This window comes from Physella acuta, unplaced genomic scaffold (assembly GCF_028476545.2).
Source record: "Physella acuta isolate Inbredline_101_S28 unplaced genomic scaffold, ASM2847654v3 ptg001508l, whole genome shotgun sequence".
NCBI classification, from domain to species: Eukaryota; Metazoa; Mollusca; class Gastropoda; family Physidae; genus Physella; species Physella acuta.
The window spans coordinates 52555-67619 of NW_026733023.1; the positions used below are offsets into that span (position 1 = coordinate 52555).

General features: G+C 38.4%; 2 protein-coding genes across 2 annotated transcripts in view; one reads left to right on the forward strand and one right to left on the reverse strand.

The window, feature by feature from the left end:
- The window catches only part of LOC131928486 (orexin receptor type 2), a 34719-nt gene extending 28681 nt beyond the window's left edge, over window positions 1-6038 (forward strand). Inside the window, exon 6 of the mRNA XM_059284550.1 lies at window positions 5589-6038. Coding sequence (XP_059140533.1) covers window positions 5589-5749 — 161 coding nt within the window. The 3' untranslated portion in view covers window positions 5750-6038. The remainder of the gene's footprint in view (window positions 1-5588) is intronic.
- A 7744-nt stretch (window positions 6039-13782) lies between these two features.
- Window positions 13783-14594, reverse strand: LOC131928488 (uncharacterized). The gene is made up of 2 exons (XM_059284552.1): window positions 14480-14594; window positions 13783-14144 (listed from the first exon to the last, which is right to left on the reverse strand). Exons 1-2 carry the CDS (start codon window positions 14592-14594, stop codon window positions 13783-13785), a joined length of 477 nt encoding a protein of 158 aa, XP_059140535.1.
- Between the last annotated feature and the right edge of the window lie 471 nt (window positions 14595-15065).

Sequence of the window (15065 nt, forward strand, 5' to 3'; positions counted from 1 at the left end):
ACGTGACTTAGTTCTCAAGAATGCAATTGTGTCTTCAGGTTCGTAAAGTAAAAAGTATGTTTTTAGTGCATCATCAACCCACATGTAACGTTAACCTTTCTTTGCTGACTGTTGTCTAACGTAATTCTGACTTCTTTAAAGTGTAGACGCCATTCTGTGATGTCGCGAAAGATGTCATGGCTGGGTAACAGAGGCGTAGCGACCCTTCCCGGCGCCCGGGGACAAACTTTTCGATTTGCACCCCCCCCCTCTCAAACTTTCGATTTGCACCCCCCCCCCTCTCGGCCTCTCAATTTATTTTTCCAACCCATTTTGGCGCCCCCTAAGGTCGGCGCCCGGGGACATATGTCCTTCCCGCCCCTCCCCCCTCGCTACCCTACTGCTGGGTAATCACCAGTGATACCACTTTGTTTAGATGCACACTAAGATTAATTTTGCTCCACATAGACTCCTGTCGTTTAAATTAGTATTTGTCACGTGTTCACGAGAGTGTGACCGAAATATCTCAATTGACTTTACATGATAGCTGTGTTGTTCACGGAGAGCAAACATCTTCTCCTTTAGGGCATGTCTTCTCCAACAAAGCGAACGTCCACCCAGTGGCGTAGCGAGGTCGGGTGTCACCCGGTGCGGCACTTAATGGTGTCACCCCCCAGAGGCGTAGCGACCCCTCCCGGGGACAAACTTTCAAGTTTTCGATTTGCACCCCCCCCCCCTCAAACTTTTGATTTGCACCCCCCCATTAAGTTTTTCTCTATTTTTTTGTGCTATTTTTGCCTTGGTGTCAACCCCCCCCCCCTAAATGATGTCACCTGGTGCGGTCTGCCCCCCCCCCCTTCGCTACGCCCCTGCGTCCACCTTGCTACATAGGTGTGTCTCCACAGATCTTTCATCAATAGATAAGCTGAACCTTTATCTATTTTTGTCCACCTGATGTGGTTGGATTATCTCATGTTTGGCAAGCCCACCTAAAATGTAGTTTGAAACTAAGAATATTATCTTTCTAATTTCAATTTTAACAGGTTTAATGTAATATGACAAACCTATGCAACACATTTTTTTTGACAATTATTGAGTATAAAAAAAAGTAAATCAAAATCAAAAACAATCTTTTCTTTTTTTAATTGTTATAATTGAAAAAAAAAATCTTCCCAAATACTATAGTATTGTGATGTGGAATATTTTGTCTGAGTACATTTGTCCATGGTATTGTTTGTCCCAGGGGTCGGCAACCTGCGGCTCGCGAGCCGCATGCGGCTCTTTTGATATCAAGATGCGGCTCTCCAGCTCCTTGAACAAATACTAATAATCTTAATAAAGAATAAAATATTTGAAATAAAAAAATGTTAGTGGCTCTTTAAAACCATGGAAATTTTGAAAATTGTAACTTTTGGCTCTTCCGCTTCAAAAGGTTGCCGACCCCTGGTTTGTCCTAATATATTTTATACTGATATCATTTGTCCATGGTATTGTTTGTCCTAATATATTTTATACTGATATCATTTGTCCATGGTATTGTTTGTCCTAATATATTTTATACTGATATCATTCCTCCATGAAGTTGAAAATTGATAAGTGTGGCATTTAACTCTTTTATTTTGCTGATTACTATAAAAATCCACAAATTAAAAATGTGCGCTGGTCGATGCGTGGTTATATTGTTGATTTCAGTTGAAAAAATTGGTATGAGATAGCATATTATTTCCACTGATATCTAGTATAATATAAGAGTAATGCCTAAAATATATTCCATTATTTTAAGACAATATAATCACACTTCTATCAACTGGAACTCAATAACTGTCACTTAACTGACGTATCTCTGTTCAACTGCTTCTAACACTCGACTGACTTTCTACACGCTTGACTGCCAACTGACGCTATCTCTGACCAACTGACCGTGACTGCTCATCTCTCTTTTGATTGGTCGGCTATGTGATTGCCAGTGGCGTAGCGAGGTCGGGTGTCACCCGGTGCGGCACTTAATGGTGTCACCCCCCAGAGGCGTAGAAACCCTTCCCGGGACAAACTTTCAAACTTTCGATTTGCACCCCCCTTCAAACTTTCGATTTGCATCCCCCCTCAAGTTTTTCTCTATATATTTTGCTATTTTTTGCCTTGGTGTCACCCCCCTAAATGGTGTCACCCGGTGCGGTCCGCCCCCCCCCCCCCCTCGCTACGCTTCTGGTGATTGGTACTTACTCCTACCTACTGAGACTACTTTTAAAAAAAAAAGAGTCTATTCTACATTATTCTACCTCACTCCATAGTTGTATTTAATTATGTCTAAATATGTCTAAGTTTACTTAACCACATAATTATTACCTTGATATCAAATAATTCAGTACTATTCCTATCAATTCAATGTTTTAATCAGTATAGATATCGAAATAAATTGTATGTAATTAAAGTACATATTTACAGATATAAGGGAGATAAAACATTTAATATTGCTAATCTGTGTACTTTATTAGATCTAAAAATTAAAATATAACACAAATAATAGTTAAAACGATAAATAACAATAAATAATATATTTTTGTAGGAAACGTTGAATAAATTTAATAATAAGTTTAATATTGTATTAAAAATATATGTGTTTAAATTTTTAGAAAACATTTACTTATTTGTATACGTTTTTCTAAGACGTAAAAACATTTTTAGTTTTATGCATTTCCCTGTCTGGAAATAGTTCCCCGTACATTTTTTTTTTACTTTCTCGTATATACGAAATATAGAGAAAGTCTAGTAATCGTGAAAAAAAAAATCGAGATTTTTACAAATCTCGACGTTTACACCCACTGATACGGAAGAACATAATTTTGCAATCTTGTCCGTATGTCTGTGTGTCTGTCTGTGTGTGTGTAAACACGATAACTTGATGCTAGGTTGATGAAATTTCATATATAAGTATTTTATCAAAATCGTGGATCCGTATCAACTTTTGAGCGATTTCCGATAACCGGAAGTGGCACTTTTTCTACTTTGAATTTTTCAAAAGCCTATAACTTGAGTGCTATTTCAGATAGATAAATGAAATTTATATGTAAGTAAAAGATCTAATTCTCTACCTTCTGTCAAATTTTGAGTAATTTCCGTTGACCGGAAGTACTCATTTAAACTATTTTTGATTTCTCAAAAAACGCATGTAAATTTAAAAAGTACTAATAATATTGGGCACTATTATGCACATTTCATTTGGCGTGCACACACAGACATACGGACAAGATTGCAAAATTATTTTTTTTTTCCGTATCAGTGAGGAGTAAAACGTCGAGATTTGTAAAAATCTCGATTCATTTTTTTTTTTTTTGCACGATTACAAGACTTTCTCTATACTTCGTATATACGAGAAAGTAAAAAAGTGTGATACTATTTTGGTTTTACGGGAAATCCCGATCGAGTGACGTTCCCGTCTAGCCACACACAATGACCCTGGACCAACGCAAGAAGAAAAGGATATCAAATCGTCTCGTACAGTCTGAGTATTTTCCACTGTACAGCGGTCAGCACTGTCTCAACATGGTTCCATGGTTTCATCTGACCAAAAGTACATGCTGTCAAGTCTAATGGTTTGACTTTGTGATCGATATATCGTTTTTTTTTAAAAAAAACCAAGAGTAAGACTGAATTGGGATTTTTTGTGTGTGTGATCTGGCCTAGAAATATTTAAAAAAATAAAATGCATACAAACGTTTTCACAACAACTAAAAAGGATAAAATAAAATGATGTTCGTTAAATGTATAACAATGAACTACTTCTTAAAGAATTAAAAAGAAAAGCATGGGTCGCTATATTATGCATTGAATACCTTTACTAGATTTCAAGAAGCTGGTAATGAAAAGGAAATCGGACAAATTGCTCATTGTCGTGACTACACTGCTAAGTCCGTTGAAGTGAGGGGGGGGGGGGGGGGGTCTCTCTCTCACTGTTTATATATATATATATATATATATATATATATATATATATATATATATATATATATATATATATATATATATATATATATATATATCCATATATATCCATATATATCCATATATATCCAAGTATAAAAAATTTGAAATGGTTTTGATTTTCTAAATTAGTATTTCATTCACGAATGTAAAATTTGAAATAATTTCCGAGTCACGATATGCCCCCCCCCCCCCCTCCAACAATGGAGCAGAAAGAAGAAAAAAAACACATTGTTGGCTGAGGTGAAACTTTTGTCATAACAATCAATCGAATTTATTTTTTTATTAAATAGGATCAAAGTGAAAATATTGTTTGGCGAAATTATTCACGAAGGGAAAACACTAAAAGCTTTCTGTCCTGATTTTTAAATAAAAAAAAATCCCTAATAAATTTTACGCCGAACGTCTGTGTCACGTTGACCTTTCTCCATTCAACTCACGCACAAACCCTGGCAAAAATGTAAACAGTATCCCCCACTGTCTTTCCCTGCTCGGTCGCTCACCATGAATCAATATTACGTATTGGTACCATTCTGTAAGCCCGGCTGGAAACGATTATCAAATTACTTTTTCTGTTTTTGAACCGCGCTCATTTCGACGTTTCCTCATTTCTTCTGTTTGATTATGCAATAGATCGGAATTAAAACACCCCCCCCCCCCCTTTCTTTCTCTACCCTACACCTTTTCAATTCACCCCGCTCCCCCCACATTCAAGCGCCCTAAGCTGTAACTATCAGCTTGGGTAGGACAATAGGACCGTGTTGGTCCTACTAGTACTACAACCAACAGTCGCGGCTGACTTTCGATGTCATTTTTTTTTGGCTCGGTCTGAGTGTAGTGTTAGCTGGTGATTGGCTGGCGATGTGCCTTCACGTTGATTGGTCTATTCTATCTCTGATCGCTCAATTGTCTCTGGTCTATTGTGTTGGAAAGTTGTGTCTGTTGTGTTTCAGAGTCGGGTCTATTGTGTCTGGGTGTTGGGTCTATTGTGTCTGGGAGTCGGGTCTATTGTGTCTAGGTGTTGGGTCTATTGTGTCTGTCTATTGTGTCTGGGTCGGGTCTATTGTGTCTGGGAGTCGGGTCTATTGTGTCTGGGTGTTGGGTCTATTGTGTCTAGGTGTTGGGTCTATTGTGTCTGTCTATTGTGTCTGGGAGTCAGGTCTATTGTGTCTAAGAGTCGGGTCTATTGTGTCTGGGTCGGGTCTATTGTGTCTGTCTATTGTGTCTGGGTCGGGTCTATAGTGTCTGGGTGTTGGGTCTATTGTGTCTGTCTATTGTGTCTGGGTGTGGGGTCTATTGCGTCTGTCTATTGTGTCAGTCTATTGTGTCTGGGTCGGGTCTATTGTGTCTAGAAGTCGGGTCTATTGTGTCTGGGAGTCTGGTCTATTGTGTCTGTCTATTGTGTCTTGGTGTCGGGTCTATTGTGTCCGGGAGTCGGGTCTTCTGTGTCTATTTTGTCTGGGAGTGTGGTCTATCGTGGCTGGAAGTCGGGTCTTTGACAAATTATCCTAGACAAAATATCTCAGAAGTAAAACCTTTATTGAATTGTAGTAAGACTTTAACTCTAAGTAGTAAATAGTTTTTTTTAATATGCCAGTAAAATTTTATACGTCTCTAATTTATACCAGCCAAGTTCAGGAAAGAGTTCAAGGCCGCTTGCTACTGCTGTTTCTCCAAACTGGGCAGACGACCACTGAACGTCCGCCGCGACCACACCTTCACCATGACATTCTCCAACAGCAACTACAGCAACTGCCACACAGAGGAAGTGACGATGGCCAGTATCTGACGCCATCGATGACGTCACGCCTGACCCCTAAAGCCCACGGCGCCATCATGTCGACGAGGGCTGTTTTTTAACTGAGAAAATAAAAGTTTGTTGATCGGCTTTTTATTATACTGTTGATCCGTGAAACAGAATGCTGATTTAAGAAAAAACAGTACATAAACTGAGGTGTTGATTCGAGGATTGGATGAATCAAAGGGGGAACAGAGTTATTTCCCTTCATCCCTATGTGTTACGTTCGCCTCACATGGGAGGTAACTACTCAATAATGTTTCGGTGGCCGGAAAGAACCGCAACGGAAAAAAGCGCAACGGAAAAAAGCGCAAATCAAAAAGCGCAACGGAAATAAGCGCACACGGAAAAAAGCGCAAAGAGAAAAAAGCGCACACAGAAAAAAGCGCAAAGAGAAAAAAGCGCAAACGGAAAAAAGCGCACACAGAAAAAAGCGCAAAGAGAAAAAAGCGCAAACGGAAAAAAGCGCAAAGAGAAAAAAGCGCACACGGAAAAAAGCGCAAAGAGAAAAAAGCGCAAATAGAAAAAAGCGCAAAGAGAAAAAAGCGCACACAGAAAAAAGCGCAAACAGAAAAAAGCGCAAACGGAAAAAAGCGCAAAGAGAAAAAAGCGCAAACGGAAAAAAGCGCAAATAGAAAAAAGCGCAAACGGAAAAAAGCGCAAACAGAAACAGAAAAAAGCGCAACCAGAAAAAACACAAAGAAAAATGTGCAAAAGAGAAATTTAGCACAAAGACCATATGGACTAGATGACACATTTATACATGACTGTTAGGGCTGCTGTGAGAGTGTCGTGTTTGATCACGTGATCTACTACCATTTAAAGCGTACCACTACCATCTGCATTCCCATCACCACGATACAGGCGATAATCACTTTACACAATGCCTATTATTTTCTTGGTCAATAATTATTCAACTACTATTTTCGTATAAACATAAAACTATCGACATTACACGAAGTATCTTTCACATTCTCCCTAGTCCGAACTACCTAGCTTGCATACTATAACAACCCGTTCCTACGGCAAAACTTCACTCTCTTTCATCCGCGTCATCAAACATGCATTCGTCATATCTCTCGTAACAACATTCATTCGCACCAAAATAACAATTTTGTATTTAATATTTTTTCACATGACGCACCTACCTACCTACCTACTACCCACCTACCCACCTACCTACCTACCTACCTACCTACCTACCTAACTACCCACCTACCCACTTACCCACTTACCCACCTACCCACCTACCCGCCTACATACTTACCAAACTACCCATCAAAAAAGTATCGGCGAAGTTCGTAAGTTTCGTAAACTGTACTAGACATCTTTTTTTAATGAAAATTCATTGACATCATTGACATATGTTACATATATGTTACATTTAGCGACAACCTTAATTAGTGCGTTGGGCTTGTATGAAAACTCACTGGAAGTCTGGAAAAAACACTGCATGTAGCCTTTTTAACAGAAGAGCTATGGTTGTTTATATCATTTTGCATTCGTCCGGTAAACATTTCAGTAAAATACCTTAAAAACCTTCCATAACCTTTTTATAAAGAAACAAAGAGAGATGAAGTTTTATAATAACATCAGGCTACATGCAGTGTTTCTTCCAGACTTTTTCCCCCCTCAAACTTTCGATTGTACCCCCCCCCCCTTAAACTTTGATATCCACCCCCCGCATACTTTATATATATATTACCGTGTAATGTTAAAATACATAGCATGTAATTGAGTTAGTTCGAAGTGAGTTTTCAAACAAGCCCAACGCACTAATTAAGGTTGTCGCAAAATGTAACATATATGTAACATATGTCAATGATGTCAATGAATTTTCATTAAAAAAAGATGTCTAGTACAGTTTACGAAACTTACGAACTTCGCCGATACTTTTTTGATGGGTAGTTTGGTAAGTATGTAGGCGGGTAGGTGGGTAGGTGGGTAAGTGGGTAGGTGGGTAGTTAGGTAGGTAGGTAGGTAGGTAGGTAGGTAGGTGGGTAGGTGGGTAGTAGGTAGGTAGGTAGGTGCGTCATGATGTGAAAAAATATTAAATACAAAATTGTTATTTTGGTGCGAACGAATGTTGTTACGAGAGATATGACGAATGCATGTTTGATGACGCGGATGAAAGAGAGTGAAGTTTTGCCATAGGAACGGGTTGTTATAGTATGCAAGCTAGGTAGTTCGGACTAGGGAGAATGTGAAAGACTTCGTGTAATGTCGATAGTTTTATGTTTATACGAGAATAGTAGTTGAATAATTATTGACCAAGAAAATAATAGGCATTGTGTAAAGTGATTATCGCCTGTATCGTGGTGATGGGAATGCAGATGGTAGTGGTACGCTTTAAATGGTAGTAGATCACGTGATCAAACACGACACTCTCACAGCAGCCCTAACAGTCATGTATAAATGTGTCATCTAGTCCATATGGTCTTTGTGCTAAATTTCTCTTTTGCACATTTTTCTTTGTGTTTTTTCTGGTTGCGCATTTTTCTGTTTCTGTTTGCGCTTTTTTCCGTTTGCGCTTTTTTCTGTGTGCGCTTTTTTCTGTTTGCGCTTTTTTCCGTTTGCGCTTTTTTCTGTTTGCGCTTTTTTCTGTGTGCGCTTTTTTCTGTTTGCGCTTTTTTCCGTTTGCGCTTTTTTCTGTTTGCGCTTTTTTCCGTTTGCGCTTTTTTCCGTTTGCGCTTTTTTCCGTGTGCGCTTTTTTCTATTTGCGCTTTTTTCCGTTTGCGCTTTTTTCTCTTTGCGCTTTTTTCCGTTTGCGTTTTTTTTCTGTTTGCGCTTTTTTCTGTGTGCGCTTTTTTCTCTTTGCGCTTTTTTCTGTTTGCGCTTTTTTCTCTTTGCGCTTTTTTCCGTGTGCGCTTTTTTCTCTTTGCGCTTTTTTCCGTTTGCGCTTTTTTCTCTTTGCGCTTTTTTCTGTGTGCGCTTTTTTCTCTTTGCGCTTTTTTCCGTTTGCGCTTTTTTCTCTTTGCGCTTTTTTCTGTGTGCGCTTTTTTCTCTTTGCGCTTTTTTCCGTGTGCGCTTATTTCCGTTGCGCTTTTTGATTTGCGCTTTTTTCCGTTGCGCTTTTTTCCGTTGCGGTTCTTTCTGGGAACCTAATGTTTCACACTACACTGGCCTCACACATGAGAGAGTCGTAAATTGTAAAAAACATACCGTGAATTGTGATGAATATTCATATTATATATATGTATATATATATATATATATATATATATATATATATATATATATATATATATATATATATATATATATATAATTTATTTTGGTATTATTTTTATTTTTGAGAATTATTTTTCTTTTTCCTTTGGATATTAATTAATTATGTTAATATTTAAAAATCTGAGTTAATCTAGCGTTACTAAATAGCTGTTTATGCGTATTATACAAGCCATATTTACTCACATGTAAAGGCCATATTGTAAATAATGCTATTATATATATATATATATATATGTTTTGTATATATTATATATATATATATATATATATATATATATATATATATATATATATATATATATATATATATATATATATGACCTACTTCATATGTAATGCTGTGTACAACATGTCATATATAGACGTCATTCAGGTGACTTAAAAAAAAAGACATACAAGATAATAGATATACAGATGAAACCACACAACACATGACAAGAATAACATGTAATACAAGTCTCATACGACATATGCCTTATATGTGTTAAAAGACAACTATTTGCTGCATCTGTCGAGCTAGCATACAACCTACACCTGTCATACAACATACAACATACAATGTCGTACAACATACAATGTCGTACAACATACACTGTCGTACAACCTACACCTGTCATTCAACCTACACTTGTCATACAACCTACACCTGTCATACAACCTACACCTGTCATTCAACCTACACTTGTCATACAACCTACACCTGTCATACAACCTACACCTGCCATACAACCTACACCTGTCATTCAACCTACACCTGTCATTCAACCTACACTTGTCATACAACCTACACCTGTCATACAACCTACATCTGTTAAACACCTGATATACAACCTACACCTTTCATACAACCTACACCTGTCATTCAACCTACACCTGTCATTCAACCTACACTTGTCATACAACCTACACCTGTTAAACACCTGATATACAACCTACACCAATCATACAACCTACACCTGTCATTCAACCTACACTTTTCATACAACCTACACCTGTCATACAACCTACATCTGTTAAACACCTGATATACAACCTACACCTTTCATACAACCTACACCTGTCATTCAACCTACACCTGTCATTCAACCTACACTTGTCATACAACCTACACCTGTTAAACACCTAATATACAACCTACACCAATCATACAACCTACACCTGTCATTCAACCTACACTTTTCATACAACCTACACCTGTCATACAACCTACATCTGTTAAACACCTGATATACAACCTACACCAATCATACAACCTACACCTGTCATACAACCTACACTTGTCATACAACCTACACTAGTCATACAACCTACACCTGTCATACATACATCTTTTTACCATATCACACATACCTATACTAGGTTAAAAACAAAACAAACAAACCTGGTCCCTAGTCTTGCCATGCTCGATGCACTTGTCAATTTGCCATATTTGACTCATTTTAACCAAATGTCAAACATATCATTATGTAACAGACGACTGTCATTTTGTCAAAAATCTGAAACTTGTCAGAGTGACACTGCCACCATGGTCTATACTGTTATTTCGTTATCAGCACTGTACATTTTGTTACTTAGTCGTAGCAGTAGCTTATCTGTGATGTAAATTAACATGCTAGAACTGTTAAAAAAAACATATTGTAAGATAAACACGAGGAGGAATTCCATTAACAATCAATTTGCCAGATACATTTAACAGATTTATTGCCAAAGTTAAAGCCAAATTTTCGTTTGTAGATTTATTTTTTTAAAAGAGAAACGAAATCATAATTACTTTTTCACATGAGCGTTGTAGTTTTATTTTATGTTTTACTTTCTCGCTTTTAATTTTCTTGAAAATTTGAAAAAGAAAATTTTATTCTCTAAATAAGATGAACAAAAAATTGTGTAAATATCGAATGTATTTAGGTCACTATAATGTACAACTAACCAATATTTGTTCAGTGGTCAACAAGGTGCCTGTCTCAACACAATGTTCTATATTTAGAAACAGTAGACACGGTGTCTGTCAATGAAATAAAATAGTGTATTATAGACATTTATGTTTTTATCAGGTAAAATATCGTGTGTGAGTCTGATCCAGAACTTTAAACTGTGCTGTTAAGACGCGTTGTTTGTGCTAATAAACTATTGTTCTATGTAGATCAAAGCTCTGTGGTGTTCGATTATTTTCATTTCTAGCATTGTTTGTTACAGGCGTGATTTCTTACTCGCAATAATCCTCCAGATTATTGGATAATCGCGGAGTATTTAAAAAGAAAATCTTTTCGAGGTATTTTCGGGGATTATTTTTTTCAGCTGTCTTTGGATAATTTGGTACCCTATTTCAGTGGGCGCATCACAGATTTTTTTTACAAACATTAGTGTTCTACGGTTGTTTTAACGCCCAACCCCGTTTTTACAACTATTTTTTGGTGCCCTACCTACACCTATTTGATTGAGAGTCCTACAACTATTTTTGGTGTCCTACCTACACCTATTTGAGTGTCCTACACATTTTTTGGTGTCCTACATACACCTATTTGATTGAGAGTCCTACAACTATTTTTGGTGTCCTACCTACACCTATTTGAGTGTCCTACAACTATTTTTGGTGTCCTACATACACCTATTTGAGTGTCCTACACATTTTTTGGTGTCCTACATACACTTATTTGAGTGTCCTACACATTTTTTGGTGTCCTATCTGCACTTATTTGAGTGTCCTACACATTTTTTGGTGTCCTATCTGCACTTATTTGAGTGTCCTACACATTTTTTGGTGTCCTATCTGCACTTATTTGAGTGTCCTACACATTTTTTGGTGTCCTATCTGCACTTATTTGAGTGTCCTACACATTTTTTGGTGTCCTATCTGCACCTATTTGAGTGTCCTACACATTTTGGTGTCCTACATACACCTACTGGGCATCGTATCTACACTTATTTCATTGTGTTTACCAAAACCATTTTATCCGGAGCCCTGTTGAAATGCTGTCCCCATTCAGTAAACACAACCCGGTCCCACCCTTTGCCCAAAAGCTTACGGCCATACCTCACTAGCGAAGAACAAAAAAACAACACCATGAGATTTCCTGAGGGCAACATCAGCATCGTTCTCGATTCGATGCTCCATTAACGTTTAACTTTTTCGCAATGCGAAGTGAATCTTGTTTCAGAAAGATAAAAAAATAAACCGGGAGTGATCTCCCCTAAACTTTCTCGAATATTCTTATATAAAATAACAGGGGATGGGAACTCGGGCTATAGACATGATTTTTAATCCATTTTAAATACTTAAAGTTTTAAAAATAGAATAAAATCTCGTAGACAAATTAATTGCACACCAAGTGAACGCGAAATAAAAAAGCGCATAATAGTGCGCAATATTATTATTACTTTAAAAATTTACATTAGTTTTTTGAGAAATCGGAAGTAGCGTAAATTACTACTTCCGGTCAACGGAAATTACTCAAAATTTAACAGAAGGTAGAGAATTAGATCTTTTACTTACATGTGAAATTTCATTTATCTATCTGAAATAGTACTCAAGTTATAGGCTTTTGAAAAATTCAAAGTAGAAAAAGTACCACTTCCGGTTGTCAGAAATCGCTCAAAAGTTGATACGGATCTACGATTTTGATAAAATACTTATATATGAAATTTCATCAACCTAGCTGTAACGGTACTCAAGTTATCGTGTTTACACACGGACACACACACACACAGACACACACACAGACACACAGACATACGGACAAGATTGCAAAATTATGTTTTTCCGTATCAGTGAGATGCAAAACGTCGAGATTTGCAAAAATCTCGATTTTTTTTTTTTTGCACGATTACAAGACTTTCTCTATACTTCGTATATACGAGAAAGTAAAAATGACAACACGATTCCAGTGCTAATTTTTGACTTGAACGGAAGGTGATGGCGGATCCTAACGAAATGTCACGATGACCTGGGTAGTGTAGCCTTGGCGGCATCTTGTTTTTGTTTATCATTGAGGGTGGGATGTGTTTGTGTGTGTGTGTGTGTGTGTGTGGAGGTGGGGGAGGTGGGGGAGGGGGATCGACAACACAGATGGGTAACCTTGCAGTATATCTTTCAGGCATCTCGTCAGGGGAAGGGGTGGGGGTACCCGGAAAAATGTAGTCCGCTCCCCTTCCACACAGAAAATTTAGTCCACCTCTCCGGAAAATTCAGTTCGCCCCCCCCCCCCCCGGAAAATTCATGCCCCCCCCCCCCCCCGGTAAAAGGTCTGAAAGAAACAATGTAGCTCTTGTCATTTGAAAAAAAAGATATAACTTTTCTTAATTACGATGGTTATTAAATCTCTCACACATAACTTCAGCATGAAGATATATTTAAATAAAGAAGCGCATTGCCTGAAATAATGTGTATATTTAAAAAAAAAAACGCTACTCAATGTCAATAGACATAAAAATGAAAACAATTTTGATGTCACAATGTGACACGTATGTCAAAATAGAAATGCGCCGTCCACCTAGAGAAAATAAAAAAAAAAAGCGCATCATTAATTATATAAGAGAGATTATTTACATAGGCTTAAAGGGGCAAAACTCAAAGCACACTAGTAAAATTAAAGAACGGCAAGGGATGTAATGGGCATTAATACGGTAAGGTACAAGGAAAAAAAAATAACAACCCACTTTGGCTATAGTGAAATTGGCAAAAATTTAACTCATGGCGGGAACACTTGGGGAAATAAAAAGTTTTACTGGGTAATGTTGGGGGTGTGGTATTTGATGACGAGCAAGCAGTGACATAGTAGATGTATAACAGGTAGGTTTTAGTTTGGTGGGTGCTCTATTGGCGGGTGCTCTATTGACGGGTGCTCTATTGGCGGGTGCTCTATTGGCGGGTGCTCTATTGGCGGGTGCTCTATTGGCGGGTGCTCTATTGGCGGGTGCTCCATTGGTGGGTGCTCCATTGACGGGTGCTCTATTGGCGGGTGCTCTATTGGCGGGTGCTCCATTGGCGGGTGCTCCATTGGTGGGTGCTCCATTGACGGGTGCTCTATTGGCGGGTGCTCTATTGGCGGGTGCTCTATTGGCGGGTGCTCCATTGGCGGGTGCTCGATTGGCGGGTGCTCCATTGGCGGGTGCTCTATTGACAGGTGCTCTATTGGCGGGTGCTCTGTTGGCGGGTGCTCTGTTGGGCGGGTGTGTATTTGTGTGTATATACTGTGCTTGAGTGTGTATGTGTAATGTAGGTGTAAGTGTAAGTGTTGGCAAACAAAGTGGAATTTATATAGAAAATATATAATTTTAACAGTGACCGCCCCCCCTCCCCACCCCCCGGAAAATTTAAGGAATAGGTTTAAGTGTATTTGGTCCAAAATGTCAAAAACTCTAGCCTCTCCTAGCTCAGACCCAGCAACTCTGCTGTGGCCCTACCCCTTCAGGAACTGCGTGGAAGTGGAGGCGTCAAGGAAAAAACTGACATAACAAGATGGAATTATTTTTTTTCCCCACTCCCCCACCTACCTGCGCCATACAACGCCATCGTGTACGGCCAACAGCGGTAGGTGAAGTGAGCAAGGCGACTCCCGAAGAAACGTAGACCAACATCAAGTTTGAGTTCCACTTCTAATGTTATCATGGCTCAACCAGGAAGGCGAGTAGTGGTAGCGGTTTTTGACACACTTATTAGCAGTTTATCACCAAAAAGAGCCTTATTAGATATCCCCAGACGCGCTATAGCCATCTCAAGACTTCTAAGAGTTTCGTTCAAGTGATGCTTATCTAACAAGGCGAAAATCAACACTGGCGACCTACTCGTCAGAGTTGAGAAAATCGAACACCAAAAAAGTGTCCGTCGCCGAACTGGGTGTGGTGTAGTCTACAACGAACGCCTTGATAGTCCTTTCGACACCAGGTTCCCAATTTTTTTCTAGTGACGACCCCCTTTTTAAAAAAATAAAAGTCAAGTAACCCGTTATCCCACCCAATTAAAAAAAGAATAGTTATGTTTGGTTTAGTCGCGACCCATACATAAATTGGGAATCCTTTAGACAAAAGGACATTAACCGAAGTCCCTGCGTTCAAATTGAGATTTGCAGCAGAACGTGTT